Source organism: Impatiens glandulifera, chromosome 6 (genome assembly GCF_907164915.1).
Source record: "Impatiens glandulifera chromosome 6, dImpGla2.1, whole genome shotgun sequence".
Taxonomy (NCBI): domain Eukaryota; kingdom Viridiplantae; phylum Streptophyta; class Magnoliopsida; order Ericales; family Balsaminaceae; genus Impatiens; species Impatiens glandulifera.
In genome coordinates, this window is record NC_061867.1 from 36,951,787 (window position 1) to 36,969,326 (window position 17,540).

General features: G+C 33.5%; 1 protein-coding gene across 1 annotated transcript; it reads right to left on the reverse strand.

Moving 5' to 3' along the window:
* Window positions 1-6,171: 6,171 nt before the first annotated feature.
* Window positions 6,172-6,909, reverse strand: LOC124943568 (secreted RxLR effector protein 161-like). Its single transcript, XM_047484061.1, has one exon. The coding sequence runs from the start codon at window positions 6,907-6,909 to the stop codon at window positions 6,172-6,174; it is 738 nt and encodes a 245-aa protein (XP_047340017.1).
* Window positions 6,910-17,540: the final 10,631 nt, after the last annotated feature.

Genomic DNA, 17,540 nt, shown 5'->3' on the forward strand with positions numbered 1-17,540 from the left:
TCTTGCTCTAATACCATGTTAACTTTCAGAATCAAGTAGAAAAGATTGTGATTGAGTAATGCTTCTGAATATGAGAACAAGAAATGAAAAACGTAAAGAAATATGATATTAATTACATCAAGTTAAATTGGGATTCTAGATTGACATCACAAGTCTTCACCTTATCGATTGTAAACCATTTGAGTAGTCGAAGAGATAAACAATAACACGGTTGCAATTCTAAAAAAATCACTCAAACGTACAATGATAGTCATGGAAAGCTATCTTATGTGTTAAGTGTTGGAATTTATGGGGTCACTAGTATAATAAATAAGTGTGCAAATGTCATCATTAATATAAGCCAAAAGAATGTGATCTAATGTGAAATTAAGTTTATGACTTATGAGTGTATTTGTCATGAATACAAAGTGAGGATACCTAAGTGAGATTTCTAATTTTATGAAGGGGCTAAATTAGAAATTACTTAAATATAATAACTAACTTAATGTTGGTTATATGTAACGGTAATGGTCCCCTGACCAATTCTACTTTGTTTCCATCAACAGAGAGAAAAATTTATTGACATACTCATCCAATTGAAGAACCATTCTACATAAAGAAAGTCTAAGGAAAAAGGAAAGAGAAGATTAAAGAATCATTCTATCCATGCAAAGTCTAAGAAAGAGAAGATTCATGATTCATCAAATTAATGTACGCTTACATCATTCGTCATTCGAATTTTAATTTCTCACACATTAAATCTAATTAGGATAATTCTAACAATTGGTATCAAAGTTATCATAATTTAATTATGTGGAGAAATTTTAAATCGGGAAGATATATATATATATATATATATATTTTTTTTATGTTTTAATATATATTCTCAATTAAGAATTCTATGATGTTATCTATTACTAAGATTTAAGATATATTTGAATTATCTATTTGACTATTTATTATTATTAAGATAAAATCCTATGAATTTATGGATATTTTTTTTTTTTGATTTTGAGGGAGTAGATATGATATCTCACTGGATGATATGGAATTTGGAAATGAATGATATGGAATTTCGAAACGGATTGATGACAGTATCCCTATCCGTTTAAATACAATATATGTTTATATTGAGAAAATTGAAAATATTTTTCCATAATATATTTAGAATCAATTAATTATTCTTTTTAAGTATTGTTAAGGAAGAATTCTATTTAAAGATTCTTAGATTTAAGGATAGTTATTGGATTGATTTAATATATATTATAAATTTAAAGAGAGAATTAAGGAATAATTTTATTGTTAAGTATATATAAATCAATATATAATAAAAATTTAGTTATATCCTTTATTTTATGATTAAAAGATTATTAATAAATTAATTAATAATTGGATTTTGAGCCATAAAAATATTTGAAATTTCATCAAATAAATTTTGAAGATTTATTATTTAATTTAATTAATTTGAGATATTACAAATTTCAAATTTAAGAAGTAAGATTTGGCCTACGCTATAATTTTATTTTTTATAATAAAATAAATTACATTTTTCTTGGAAAATTATATATTATTTATTTGGTTATATACAATAATATGACATTTAAATTTAAAATAATGATATTATTGTTCATTATTTGGATTGTATTGATTGATACAAATAATCACCAAAGTGACAATGTTTCTTGAAATTAATTCAAGACAATTTTGAATGGTAGTATGGTTAGGGGTGGGTCTATACGGTATACCTTAATATTTTATCCATATATTATACCTTACCTAAAATTTCGGTATGCAAAAAATGCATACCTTTACCTTACCTTGATTTCGGTATACCTTGTTTTCGGTACGATATCGGTATTATACCTTTGATACCTAAAAAATATATTAATTTAAAAAAAAACAATTCCATCGGTAAGGTAGAGATTGCATATATGGAATAATATTTCAGTATAATTATATGTTAATATTATTCAAAAATTCTATTTCTATAATTAAATTAATTTCAAATCTATTTAATTATTTTTTTATAAGTATTATATATATATATATAAATATATATATATTAACTTATAAATACTATTTCGGTATTTCGGTATATCTTGATATACCAAAATTTTAAAAATCTCATACCTTGACCGTATCAATAATTACGGTATTGGTATCATACCTTACCTTTTTCGGTATACATTAAAAGTCTATATTTTCGATATATTGCGGTACAGTATTTTTGATATACCTTTGATATCGGTAATTTTCACACCCTTAAGTATGATGTAATTCATGTGATTATATTATTTAGCTCAAAGTTTGATAATTAATTGACCGAATTGCATTAATATTTGTGATGATAAATATGTAATAATTATAAAGTCTTATTTATGTGAATAATTAATCCATCCAAATATAGATTGATTATTTGACATGTCTTATTATTAATGTTTGATCATTACACAAAAATACTATTATCAATTAATATTATTGTCCAAAGACTTCATATTAATGTTGCATTAAGTATTTTGAGATTGGATAAATTATTATTTGAATTTAGTTTAATAAATGTGAGCAACTATTTTATTGAATATTGTAAGTGATTAAGGGCTATAATTTTTTATTATGTCAAGGTAAAGATATTTTTTTTAGATGAGACTGCAATGTTTTTTTTAGGATATTGAGTTTGAGGGGGGAAATGATTTTGTCTTTAAAAATGATTTAGATCAATAATTCCTATTGTGGAAGATTTGATTTATATCTTAAGTATTTTTGACATTGATAAGGATTTTATTGATATTGATGATAATGTTCAAAAATCAAGAGTAACAATACAATATTGATTAAATTCATTAAGTACAAACTCAACAACCTAAAAATCAAGTGTCTTTATGACAATCCAGTTTAATTGAATTACTCTTTAAGGACAATTTATGGTACTCGTTGCATATTTGATATGGAGCTTCACCATAATAAATGTTAAGGGTTTTTTCAATAGAGACATTGAAAAACGATTTTGTGCAATGAGAAAACTTTGTGTCGAGAGATCAAATTAATATGGTTTGCAAATTAAAGAAATTCATCTATAGACTTAAAGAAACGTCTCGTTAGTGATACCATAAATTTCACAAAATAACAATTCTCTCTTTTGGTTTTGAAGTGAATTTAATTGATTATTTGTGTATCACAAGTTCAGTGAGAGTAAACTTCTATATATGGTTTTATATATGGGTGACATTTTGTTTGTCACAAATTTTGCTTGACATTAAGTAGCCAATATTAGCAATTAATATTATTGTCCAAAGACTTGATATTAATGTTGCATTAAGTATTTTGAGATGGGATAAATCATTATTTGAATTTAGTTGTTACTTAAGTTTAATAAATGTGAGCAACTATTTTATTGAATATTGTAAGTGATTAAGGGCTATAATTTTTTATTATGTCAAGTTAAAGATAGTTTTTTTTAGATGAGACTGCAATGTTTTTTTTGAGGATATTGAGTTTGAGGGGAGAAATGATTTTATCTTTAAAAATGATTTAGATCAATAATTCCTATTGTGGAAGATTTGATTTATTATCTTAAGTGTTTTTGACATTGATAAGGATTTTATTGATATTGATGATATTGTTCAAAAATCAAGAGTAACAATACAATATTGATTAAATTCATTAAGTACAAACTCAACAACCTAAAAATCAAGTGTCTTTATGACAATCCAGTTTAATTGAATTACTCTTTAAGGATAATTTATGGTACGCGTTGCATATTTGATATGGAGCTTCACCATAATAGATGTTAAGGGGTTTTTCAATACAGACATTGAAAAACGATTTTGTGCAATGAGAAAACTTTGTGTCGAGAGATCAAATTAATATGGTTTGCAAATTAAAGAAATTCATCTATAGACTTAAAGAAACGTCTCGTTAGTGATACCATAAATTTCACAAAATAACAATTCTCTCTTTTGGTTTTGAGGTGAATTTAATTGATTATTTGTGTATCACAAGTTCAGTGAGAGTAAACTTCTATATATGGTTTTATATATGGGTGAAATTTTGTTAGTCACAAATTTTGCTTCACATTAAGTAGCCAATACTTACGAGATATTTGAAAAGAATTAAGAATTAAATGCTCACATATAGAAAGTCAGGAAGTCTTGAGATCATTGAGTTTTATGACTTCGATCTTACGGGATGCCAGTATAAAATCCACTTCGGGTTATATTTTTCGTTAGCTGGTTTTGTCATTTCTTGAAGAAGTATCAAACAAACACTTATGACGTCATCCACTATTACAACGGAATTTATGACATGTTACTAGGCATTGAATTAAGTGATATTGACATGAAGTTTATTGTTATGAAAGAAATGATACAAAGTGGATAAATTTTTATAAAATATTTATGTACAAACTCTATGGTTATGAACCTCTTGATAATGGGTTTATCGTTCAGTGTCTTTCATAAAAATATTGCTCGTATGAGTGTCGTAGAGATCGATAATCTCTAACTTCAGTGGGAGTTTGTAATTTGGTAATCTTTCAGTTTAGTTATTTTATAGATATTTATGAGGTTTTTTATTCTGATCAGAAATTAAGTATTATTCCGTTCATTACACTTTGTATAATTATGTTTAAAGTATGATCTCACTAAAGTCAAGTAGGACCAGTTGAAAATTTACATGAAAAGATCACCTTGCATGGAATTTTCATTCCTCACATTCATGATATGATTTGTCAATTAATTGTATTGATTGATGTGATCACTGTTGGGTCTAGTTGTGCTTAAATACGACGATGAGCTCTTCGGTCCTATATTGATATAATTAATTGATAAAATTGTTTATACAACATGTGATTGAGATGACACAAAATATCAGGCGCATTATTGTTGACACATTTATTATTTGCACATACGTGACCCAGTGAGAGATTGTTGGAATTTATGGGGTCACTAATATAATAAATAATTGTGCAAATGTCATCTTTAATATAAGCCAAAAGAAATTGATCTAATGTGAAATTAAGTTTATGGCTTATGGGTGTATTTGTCATTATAATAAAGTGAGGATACCTAAGTGGGATTTCTAATTTTATGAAGGGGATAAATTAGAAATTACCGAACTATAATAACTAACTTAATGTTGGTTATATGTAACGGTAATGGTCACCATTTGAAGTACTACTAATTCTACTTTGCGTCCCCATCAACAGAGAGAGAAATCTATTGACGTACTCATCAAATGGAAGAACCATTCCACATAAAGAAAGTCTAAGGAGAGAGAAGATTAAAGAATCATTTCATCCATGCAAAGTCTAAGAAAGAGAAGATTCATGATTCATCAAATTAAGGTACGCTTCCGCCATTCAAATTTTAATTTATCACACATTAAATCTAATTAGGATAATTCTAACATTAAGAGGTCACCGAACAACTATAAGGACATCCACATGTAAAACTCCCTACTCCTTAATATATAATATGGAGATTGTTCAACCCATTACAATTGAGTTTCCCATTTTGAGAGTACTACTGGAAATCCATCATTAAAGAATATTGGGCAAAGTTTCAGTATAATCAATTGACATTCATAAAAGATACAAGGTTGACCGCTCTATGCTAAACGCAAGCCTACAAAAAATGAATGCCCAATGAGTTTAACAAAGTAAGAATGCATCTACTGGAAGGGGACTTGGTTCTTAAGAAAATCCGAGAACTACAAGACCCAAGAGGGAAATTCCAACCGTAGTGGAAATGACCACATCATCAAGAAAATCTTATCCGGAGGCGCAATCTGATTGACCATATTGATGGCGATGAATTTTCTTTTCCATTTGATCTTTATGCTCTCAAGAAATACTACATATAAGACAAAGTGGACAATGTTGGCCCAGGAAGAGAATTACTCACAAAACTTTGAGAAATTTCTATAAAATCTTTAATATATAAAAAATAATTACAAGAGTTGTTATCTCTCTCTTTTTTCTTATCTAAATGAGAGCAACTTACACCTTATTTATATTAAATAAAAAACTCTTAATTTTCTAATTTAATGAAATTTATTGCAAATATTATATTTTCCTCATTATTGCAAATATTTTGTTTTCCTCATCATTGTAAATCTGTCGTTTTCTTATTAATACAGATCTTCCATTTATTTGTAAAAGTTGTAACAGCCAGGAATAATCCAACATTCTCCCCCTTAGTTCTGGCGTTGTTCGAGATTACGAACACCGATCAGGTGTCGCACTATCACCAGTTTTGATACTGGCAAAGCCTTCGTAAGTATGTCGGCCTTTTGTTCATCCGTTCGAACAAACTCTACTTTGATTTGACTTCCTTCAACACACTCTCGAATGAAATGATATTTCATGTCGATGTGTTTACTACGACCGTGAAAAACTGGGTTTCTCATGAGTGCAAGTGCAGACTTGTTGTCGACGTAGAGCTTCACTACCTTAGGTTTCAAACCACTTAGTTCAAACAACAATGATTTCAACCAAAGTTCTTGACACGCTACCGCTGCTGCAGCCATGAACTCTGCATCACATGAGGATAATGTCACTGTCTTCAGTTTTTGGGAGTTCCACGAAACAATACTATCGTTAATGTAAAACGCCATGCTCCCCGTACTTTTCTGGTCATTTAGGTCACCTGCAAGATCACTGTCAGAGTAACCCACTATTTCCTTGTCACCACCTCCTTTTCGAAACACTAGACCTAAGTGTGTAGTGCCTTGAAGGTATCGAAGCACCTGCTTCACTGCCTTGTGATGTATCTCAGTTGGCCTCTCCATGAATCTATTGACAACACCAACAACATAAGAAATATTTGGCCTTGTATGAAGGAGATAGTGCAGACAACCAATGACTCTTCGATATTTAGTTGCATCAATCGGTTTTCCTTTGGGATCCTTATAGAGTTGAGCTCTATTCTCCATTGGTGCCTTTGTTGAGTTACAATCAAGCATTCTAAATTGGTTCAACACTTTTTTGGCATATGTTGTCTTCTTGATCGAGACACCTCCTTCGAACTAATCTACCTCGATTCCAAGGTAGTATGAAAGCAATCCAATATCACTCATCTCGAACTCCCCCATTATCTGCTTCTTGAAAAGTTTGACACCCTTTGGATCTTTACCTGTTAAAATAAGATCATCCATATAAATGCTAACAATAATTCGGGTATTAGCGTTGCCTCTTGTGTACACTACATGCTCCTGTGTACACTTTTCGAATCTCATTTGCTTCAAACTTTTGTCCAACTTTAGATTCCACGCACGAATCCCATTTGCTTCACTACCTTGTGATGTATCTCAGTTGGCCTCTCCATGAATCTACTGACAACACCAACAACATAAGAAAGATCTGGCCTTGTATGAACGAGATAACGCAGACAACCAATAACTCTTCGATATTTAGTTGCATCAATCGGTTGTCCTTTGGGATCCTTACAGAGTTGAGCTCTATGCTCCATTGGTGCCTTTGTTGAGTTACAATCAAGCATTTCAAATTGGTTCAACACCTTTTTGGCATATGTTGTCTTCTTGATCGAGACACCTCCTTCGAACTAATCTACCTCGATTCCAAGGTAGTATGAAAGCAATCCAATATCACTCATCTCGAACTCACCCATTATTTGCTTCTTAAAAAGTTTGACACCCTTTGGATCTTCACCTGTTAAAATAAGATCATCCATATAAATGCCAACAATAATTCGGGTATTAGCGTTGCCTCTTGTGTACACTACTTGCTCATGTGTACACTTTTCGAATCCCATTTGCTTTAAACTTTTGTCCAACTTTAGATTCCATGCACGAGGAGTTTGCCTTAGGCCATATAATGCCTTTTTTAATTTAAGCACCATATTCTCCTTCCCTATGGGTTTGAATCCTTCCGGTTGAGTTACGTACACTTCCTCTTCCAGTTCTCCATTGAGAAAAGTTGTCTTTACATCGAGATGATATATTTTCCAACCATAATTGGCTACCAAGGCAAGAATGACTCGAATTGTGTCCATTCGAGCGACTGGAGAAAAAGTTTCTTCGAAGTCAATGCCTTGTCGTTGCACATATCCCTTTGCAACTAAACGAGCTTTGTGTTGGATCACCTCACTATCTGAGTTTTTCTTGAGCTTAAATACCCATTTAAGTCCAATTACCTTGTGTCCGACTGACAATGGGACGAGAGACCACATCTCATTCTTCTCGATGGCTTCAATTTCTTTAGTCATTGCATCTTCCCATTGTGGTTGTCCAGCCGCTTCATTATAGCAAGAAGGTTCCTCCGTTTGTGCTAACATCAAGTCTTCAAAATCAAGTGTCACTTGAGGTGCTTATTCCAAGATATCGGTCATGTTCTTGTATCGAACGGGTCCTTCATCACTCCCAACGTGTCCACCTGACCATGGAGTGGGTAAACCATCGCCTTGGTCTATTTGTTCAGTCACTTGCTTGAGCTGTGGAGGATTCGAGACAGCCTCTTGAAACATTTCTAAAGTAGACAGTCCTCTTATCGATCCACTCTCAAATGGGATCGTTCGAATTCCAACATGCTTGTGATTAACCTCTTCGTAAACTTTGAAGGGTTGATCACTCTTTTCATTTTTCCAATCCCATGCTTCACTTTCTTCGAACACAACGTCACGACTCACATGGATCTTGTCATTTTGTGGTTCGAGCAAACTGTGTGCCTTACTTCCTTCTTCAACACCTAAATAGACAAACGACTGACTTCTGTCATCTATGTTTTTTAGATGGGGAGTGGTCACCTTGGCGTGCGGAGTACACCCAAAAACACGAAGATGCACTAGGTGTGGCTTCATTCCAGTCCACATCTCAAATGGAGTTTTGTCTCGAATAACTTTGGTTGGAACCCGGTTGAGAAGATAGACTACATGACGAACTGCCTCCCCCCAATACTTGCTCGGGACTACCATGCTTTTGAGCAATGACCTAACCATGACCATCACTGTTCGATTACGCCTCTCCACCACACCATTTTGTTGAGGAGAGTACAATGCGGTGAATTGTCTCTCTATCCCTGCTTCTTCACACATCTCTGCAAATTCCCTTGAGAAGAATTCACCTCCTCTATCTGAACGAAGAACTTTGATTCGAAGTCTGGTCACATTCTTGACCAATTGCTTTGTCTTCTTAAACGAAGAGCATGCTTCGTCCTTTTCTTTCAACATATGGAGCCACATCCACCTGGAATTATCATCAACAATCAGCATGAAGTGTCGATTTCCTCTTGGGGTTGAAGGCATGATTGGCCCACATAAGTCAATGTGCAAAAATTCGAGTGGCTTTTTCGCTCGAAACTTGGCTTCTAGCGCAAACGATTGTCTCGTTTGTTTTGCAACTAGGCATGTTCGACAAAGTTATTTTGGAGGAGAAATTTTTGGAACACCGACAGCCATTCACTTATTTATAAGGAACTTTAGTGCTTGGAAGTTAACATGACTGAGACGAGCATGCCATAACCATGCTGGATCTTCAAGATTAGCTAAAATGCAAACCGATTTTGCTAATTTCAAGAAAATTTGATATAGTCGATTATGAGTTCGTCTCACTTTCATGATAAGGCATGAAGGGTTTTTAGCGAAGACTTCAAGATCTTCTCCGTCCATCACCACCCTGTGACCTGTCTCGGTAAGTTGCCTAGGACTCACTAGATTACTTTTTAAAGAAGGAATGTAAAAAACTCCCTCGAGAAGCCACTAGTCACCATTTTTTCATTCGAACATGATAAAACCTTTTCCACAAATTTATACCGTGGAACCATCTCCGAACTTCACCTTTCCAGTGACTGCCTCGTCTAGTTCAAATAACTTTTCTTTATCGCTAGTCATGTGATTTCTAGCGTCGTTGTCCAAGAACCAAGCATCTCTTGATGTCTCATCGTTCTTAGCTTCTAGCATTTCTGGAGTCAGCTTTATTTCATTCAGCGTGACAACATTGATTGGCAAAATCTCCTCCGAGATTTCCATAAGCAATGCTAGTTCGACGTTGTCTGCGTGGGTAAGGTGTGATAACTCGTTCTTCTTTGCTCTACATTGAGTTGAGTAATGTCCCATCTCGTTGCAAATAAAACAGTGAATGTGACTTTTGTCTCGAGGAGCTCCTCGACCACCTGAACCACCTTTTTTGTCTTTTCGAGACGGTGCTCCTCAGCCTCCTCTCCTTTGGCCGCTACCTCGGGTTCTACCTCCTTGATCACGGGTCCCACTATTTGTGGAATCCTTTTTCCATTGGTTCAATGAGTCCTCCTCGTCCTTTTTCAACCGTGCCTTCCACTCCTCCTAAGTGAGTAGCACTTGTCCTTCGTTTCCTCCAAAGCTTGTGTTTTTCTTGCGCGTGCGCTCCTCGAAGACCTTCAGCCTTCCAATAGCTTCCTCGAATGTTAACGTCTCGAGGTTGTAAAATTGCTCGATGCCGGCTACCACACTGATAAACCTTTCTGACACGGTGTCGAAGAGCTTCTTTATTATCACAACATCATTTAGTGTTTCTCCAAGGCTTGAGTACTTGAATGATATGGATGTGAGTCTACCAACATATTGATCGAGCGACTCACTGTCGTTCATATGCATCCTATCAAACTCACTCTTCAATATTTGCAATCGTGCATTCTTCACACGGTCTACGCTGACGAACCTCGTCTTGAGACAATCTCACACTTCCTTTGCCGTCTTCTTATTTTCCACTTGCATGAGAAGATAATGCGGAAGTGCTTGTAGAAGATGTGACATCGCCTTCTTATCAAGATGAACATCAATCTTTGTGCCTTCTACTGACTCGACTGCCCCCCCCATACTCCTCGGTCCTCCATCATAGCCTGTACACGACTCACCCAACTAATGTAGTTCGTGTGTGTTAGCTACGGATAGTGGAATATTCCATTGTTTTGATACGCCCTTGATGATCCTGCACCCTTCGACATTGGATCCCACCGGATGATTTTTGGCATTCACCTGATGCTCTAATACCAAATGTTGACCCATGAAGAGAATTACTCAAAAAACTTTGAGAAATTTCTATAAAATCTTTAATATCTAAAAAAACAATTACAAGAGTTGTTATCTCTCTCTTTTTTCTTATCTAAATGAGAGCAACTTACACCTTATTTATACTAAATAAAAAAAACTCTTAATTTTATAATTTAATGAAATTTATTGCAAATATTCTATTTTCCTCATTATTGCAAATATTTTTTTTCCTCATCATTGTAAATCTGTCGTTTTCTTATTAATGCAGATCTTCCATTTATTTGTAAAAGTTGTAACAGCCAGGAATAATCCAACAGACAAAAATTTTCATGAAAAAATTAAGGATCATCTACGAGTGTCGAAACACTTTTCTAAAAAAATGGGATATGTTTACCATGAAAACAAAAATATTTCTTCTTGCTTGAAACACTTCTCAAAATCATACATTGAACCCCTAGATCATTACAGGGGCATTTTTTGAAACTGGGCATCAAGACCCTAACTTAGACTAGTGGCATTTTCAAAAAAGATGCATCCTTTAACTCATATGCTAATGACCTTTTCAAAATCATTGCATTAAATTCCCTAGTTCATATTAGGGGTATTTTTCGAAACTAAACATTAAGACACCTAGTTTAGACTATGGGTATTTTCGAAAACTTTTTTTTATTAAACCCTTAAGTTCATGCGCTAAGTTAAGTCTCTAACACATATGCTAAGGCGTTTTCTATATCATTTGTTTCGTTTTCTTAAAAAAAATTACATCAAGAATTTATTTCTCTTATAGGAGGATATGTAGGAAACCTGTCTTATATGTTTGGTCACATGTATCAAAATCTTGTTCAATGGCTACAATTTTGATAGAAAATTCATTGAATGAAATGGACTATAACTCCTTCAATCGTTAGATGAATACAAACTACGAGCGACCTTATGTGGGTTGTATGTCAAATTGGGTGGCCTACTTAGAGTCAAATATCAAATGAAAGGTGAGAAGAAGACATTTCCAATAGTGGGTAGTGGGTCAGGACTCAAATTAATCTAGTATAGTTATGGCTATGGGAATTGGAGCCTACCTCTAGTTAGCTTATGGGCTTGAAGTATGTGGACACTCTTGATACCTTAATCGAAATTTAATTGGTTAATATCAATGTCATTCAATCGGGATGCCTCATAACTAACTGCACAAGGTCAAATCACTAATTTTGCAGCACTACAACTCCCAAAATTTGGAATGAAAGAAGGTCACTTTCAAACATCATTATGAACATCCCCTCCTTGTTTTCAAATGTCGTGAAGCTCAAAATCTTCAATATAAAATCGGGCTGAAAGGAATGGTAGATCATCCTCTTAGCTTTCCAACCCAACTTGAATCACCCAAAAAGGTTAAGAAACAAGCCTTGGGTGATGTTGTAAAGATTATGTGACACGTCTAAAATTAATTATTTCTTTCAAATTATTTCAATAGAAAAAAGCATAAACAAATACATGCTTGTTCTTTTTCTTCCCATAAACCAGCGAATGCGAATCCACTAACCAGCTACATTAGGATGGCGATGACGTGGATGCGCTCAAATTCAAATCTCCTAACCGAATTCCACCTACTTGACTAGGCTTGGCGCGTTGACCCCTAATTGACTAGCATTGACTAGGGCGTAACTCACTTGTTCCGACCTGGTTTTGAATCATTTGACTATTGTCATTAACTGTCGGTACTTCTAACACGTGGGCATTACTCTCTAGCGCTGACCACCATGCATTGCCGTGTACGGTGGTACTCCGGCGATCCTTCAGTTGAAAAAATATATTTTTATATTTTCTCTAATACATCAATAACGATTTCTTAAAAAAAACGTAAAAAAATATATTATACTCAAAATTAACTATTTTCTGAGCCTTTCATCGTAAAGGTGTCAGATTATCTAATTTTGAGTCATTTGAAAATTTGCGCTTGAATCCAAAGAATAGACTCAAGATAAGCTTTTTCTTGAAACTGTATAAAATAATATTATACTCAAAATTCACCATTTTACGAGCCAGTCTACACCATTTTACGAGCCAGTCTACATGAAGGTGCTAGATTATTCAAATTTTGAGTATCTATGAAAAGTGGTATTTGAATTTACTCGGTACAAATCGAAAAAGGGATATATTATGAACTTGTTATTTAGTTAAGTTTTCTTATCTATCAATCTATTGTGACCGCCATACTAAACCAGACACATTTATTTTAATTATTTGGAGTGTAAGAATAGGGTCTCTACAGAATACCCCTCTTAGACATAATTTGGAGAAAAAGATTCTCGTTAAAAAAATGTGTGTCCAAGTTTGAACAAATAGACACCAAATTTATGAACCCAAAACTAATTATGTGTAGAGGGTAAGAAAATATATCCTGATATTATTCACTTATAACTGGTAGTTTGACATCTTGTGCTCAAGGAATCAGAAGTATGAAACGTGAAAGATCAAATGTAAGAATAACATTCGCTAATTTAAATATGTAAAACATGAAGGTATTCTTATATAAATACTCATCATATAGTATTTTATGAGAAGCAATAACTTGTAAGATATGTGAAACATAATGATTGAGATCATTGGTCATAGTTTAAACAATTGCACACGTCAAATTTTAGCATAAATCTGCTCGTGAGACTATTTAAAACAAGAAAGAGAATGTTCGAGACCTATATATCAAAGATTGATCATATAGTAGGATTTTTCGAGTACTATTCTAGCACACGCCTTCTAACAAAAGAGAACTGGAGAAAGAATAGACTTATTATACTATAATCCTCGGAGGACCAATAGTGGTGAAAACATTTCCAAATATGTTTTTCGTGTGAACACTAACAAACGTCATTCACAACAAAGATAGATAATCAAACACCTCCCATTTGGTGATCGAAATAGAGGGTTTCTCTAGACGTGTGTTTTGTGTGAACACCCACCAAGTGATGTTCATAGAGAACATAGATAACCACTTTCAATTGTCAAAACGATCGAAATAGGGGGTTCTTAAGATGATTTTTTTTTATGTAAACGTCCATCAGATGGTGTTCTTAATGAATATAACAATCATTGTTTGATCACCAAGACAATTTAAATAGGGGGCTTAAAGACTTGTTTTTCGTGTGGTGTTCACAACAAACATGATTAACAAATCATCGTTCAATCGTCAAAACAATCGAAACAAGAGTTTTAGAGGTGTATTTTTCGTGTGAACACCCATCAGGTGGTGTTCACGACAAATATTATTAACTAATCATCGTTTGATTATCAAAACGATCACAATGGTTTTTTTAATGTGTTTCTCGTGTAAATACCCAATAGGTGGTATTACAACAATCATTAGTAACTAATCGCATTTCGATCGTCAAAATGACCGAACCAAGGGTTCTTAGGATGGGGTTTTCATGTAAATGCCCAACATGTGGTATTCACAACGTTCATGAATAACCAATCATTGTTTGATTGTTTAAACAATTGAAACATGGATTTTTTTAAATGTATTTTTCGTGTAAATACCCAATATATGGTATTTACAACGATCATAAATTACCAATCACCATTCGATCGTCAAATGATCAAAAGAGGGGGTTATTGGACATGTTTCTCGTGTGAATACCCAACATATGGTATTCACAGCAATAATGAATAACCAATCGTCCTTCGATCTTCAAATAATCAAAATAGTGGAGGTTTTGAACATGTTTCTCGTGTGAATACTAATAGGTGATATTCATAGCAATTATAGATAACCAATCGCCTTTCAATTGTCAAAACAATCGAAATAGAGTGGTTTTTGGATTTATTTCTCGTGTGAATATCTACTAGGTGGTATTTACAACAAATCATGAGTAATCAATCGACGTTCGATCATCAAAACACTATAAATGGGGGTTCTTAAACGTGTTTCTCGCGTGAATACCCACTAGGTAGTATTTACGATAAATCATGAGTAATCAGTTGACGTCGATTGTCAAAATACTTTAAATAGGGATTCTTAGAAGTTTTTTTTGTGTGAATACCCAATAAGTGTTATTCACAATGAACAATTATAAAAAATTCCCGTTCAATCGTCAAAGTGATTGAAGTAGGAGTTATGTAAACGTGTTTTCCGTGTAAAGACCCACCAGATAGTATTCGCGATGAACATACATAATTACATAAAATGTTTTTTTTCCGTGTGAATAACCAGAATATAGTGTTCACGACGAACATGCATAATCAACTGTCGTTCAATTGTCAAAATGATCAAAACAAGAGTTACATAAAACGTGTTTTTCTTGTAAATACCCAACAAGGGGTACACACATTGAACATGGAGAACCAATCGCACTTTGTTGTCAAAACAACAGAAATGGGGAATTCATGGAGTATATTGTCAAAACTAAGGTCCTATGGAGAATCAGGGTAGAGAATTACGTCTTTAAATGAGCATGTCTCACTATGATCCTATAAGAAAATCAAATAGTGAGGTTTTCAGAGGGTTGGTCACATGAATATCCATAGTATAATATTTCATGATGAAGTGAAACAAGCACTACATCGTCAATACTACAAAAGATCGAAAAGGTCCTAAACACATACACATTTTTTAACGAGAATGTCTCATGAATTTTATTTCAATTTTGAACGAAACAAACAACATTCATGATTAGAAATTTCAAGCACGTGTTAAGAAAAGTGTGGGTCAAAACTCACATTAGTGGAGTGATCTAGCATTTGTGAACTAGGTTCGCATTGGAAGGGCTTCATGAAATCTTCCATATAGATACGCTGGAGCTATCACCATGGAATTCAAAAAACAAATTTCTAGTATGAAATAATGTATTCTGATTTCATGGTATAAGGATATAAAGATAGCTTGAGGTTAAAACGGTCGTGTGCATACTTGAAAACACCTTTAATACAGACTAGAGTATTTAGACATTCAAGATACAAACAATAATACCACTAGCTCAAGACTAAAGTGATCGTTAGCATACTTGAAAATGCCTCCGATAAATACTAGAGAACTTGAACATTCAAGATGCACACAATGATATCGCTCGCTCAAGGCTAAAATAATCAAATGCATGCGTCGAAAGAAATTCCCTTAATAAAGACTAGTACATTTTGATTTGATGATGCAAAGATGCATGATTGGTTTAGGACCAAAGTGTTTGAATAGGGTTGTGTTCTTTGCAATGATGATGTTGTGTTCTTTGCAATGATGGCAACTTCAACTGATCCCGTGTGCTTTGAAGATGTTGTAAAGAGTGCACGATGGAGAGTTGTAATGGATGCTAAGATTGTTGTTATTGGAAAAAAATAATACTTGGGAGTTTACTATTTACCAGCTCATGCAAATAAGGTGGGAGTAAAATGGCTGTACAAAACAAAGTTAAATGAATATGGAGAAGTGGAGAAGCTCAAAGCCCATTTGGTAGCAAAAGGGTACACTCAAAAGCATGGAGTGGATTATGAAAAAGTATTTACTCATGTGGCACGTTTGAAGACAATTCGTATGGTGATCTCTCATGTAGTACAAAAGGATTGGAACATTTTTCAGCTTGATGTTAAATCAGCTTTTCTACATGGAGAGCTTAGTGAAAAAGTTTTTGTAGCACAACCACATGACTATGTGGTAAAAGGAGAAGAAGATAAAGTATACAAGCTGAATAAATCTCTATATGGACTCAAGAAAGCTCCACGAGCCTGAGATAGTCGCATAGAAGCCTATTTTAGTAGGGAAGGTTTTCTTCGATGTCCTTATGAACATACACTTTTTGTCAAGATGAGAGTTGAAAGTAAAATTCTCATCATCTGTATCTATGTTGATGATCTCATATTCACTGGTAATGATGAAGTGATGTTTAACAAATTTAAGAGTTCGATGATGCAAAAATTCAACATGACAGACCTTGGGCAGATAAAATATTTCTAGTATCTCTTTTATGTACTTTTGCATCACTTCTATCCCAAAAAATATTTTATCTGGGAAAAAAGTCTAAAAAAATTATATGTCAGAAAAAGTACATAGAAGAGATACTAGAAAATTTTGGAATGACTAATTGCAATGCAGTTCATAATTCAATTATTCCTGGTTTTCAACTTACTAAAGATGAGAGTGGAAATAAGGTTGATAGCAGTCAGTACAAACAGTTAATTGATAGTCTCATGTATCTTACAGCAACACGACCTAATATTATGTTTGTTGTAAGTCAACTTACTTGATATATGGAATGTCCTACAGAACTTCATCACAATACAACAAAAAGAGTATTACGATATTTGAAAGAAACGTATGATTATGATATTCTCTACAAAAAAAGGGAGGAGATGTAAAACTTGAAAGTTACACATATATTGACTATGTTGGTGATTTGAATCATCGTAAGAGTACATCAAGATATATTTTTTAGCTGAGTTCTGGTGTTGTGTCTTGGCTATCAAAGAAACAGGTAATTGTTACATTGTCCACAACTGAAGTAGAATTTATTGCAGCAGCTTCAGTAGCAACTCAAATAATATGGTTACAAAGAATTCTAGAGTATCTTCATTAGTTAGAGAATGATAAGTGCACAATTATAC

Bases quoted from the DNA above. Each gene is read 5' to 3' on its own strand.
- LOC124943568 (XM_047484061.1), bottom strand. From the start codon at position 6,909: ATGGAGAATAGAGCTCAACTCTATAAGGATCCCAAAGGAAAACCGATT.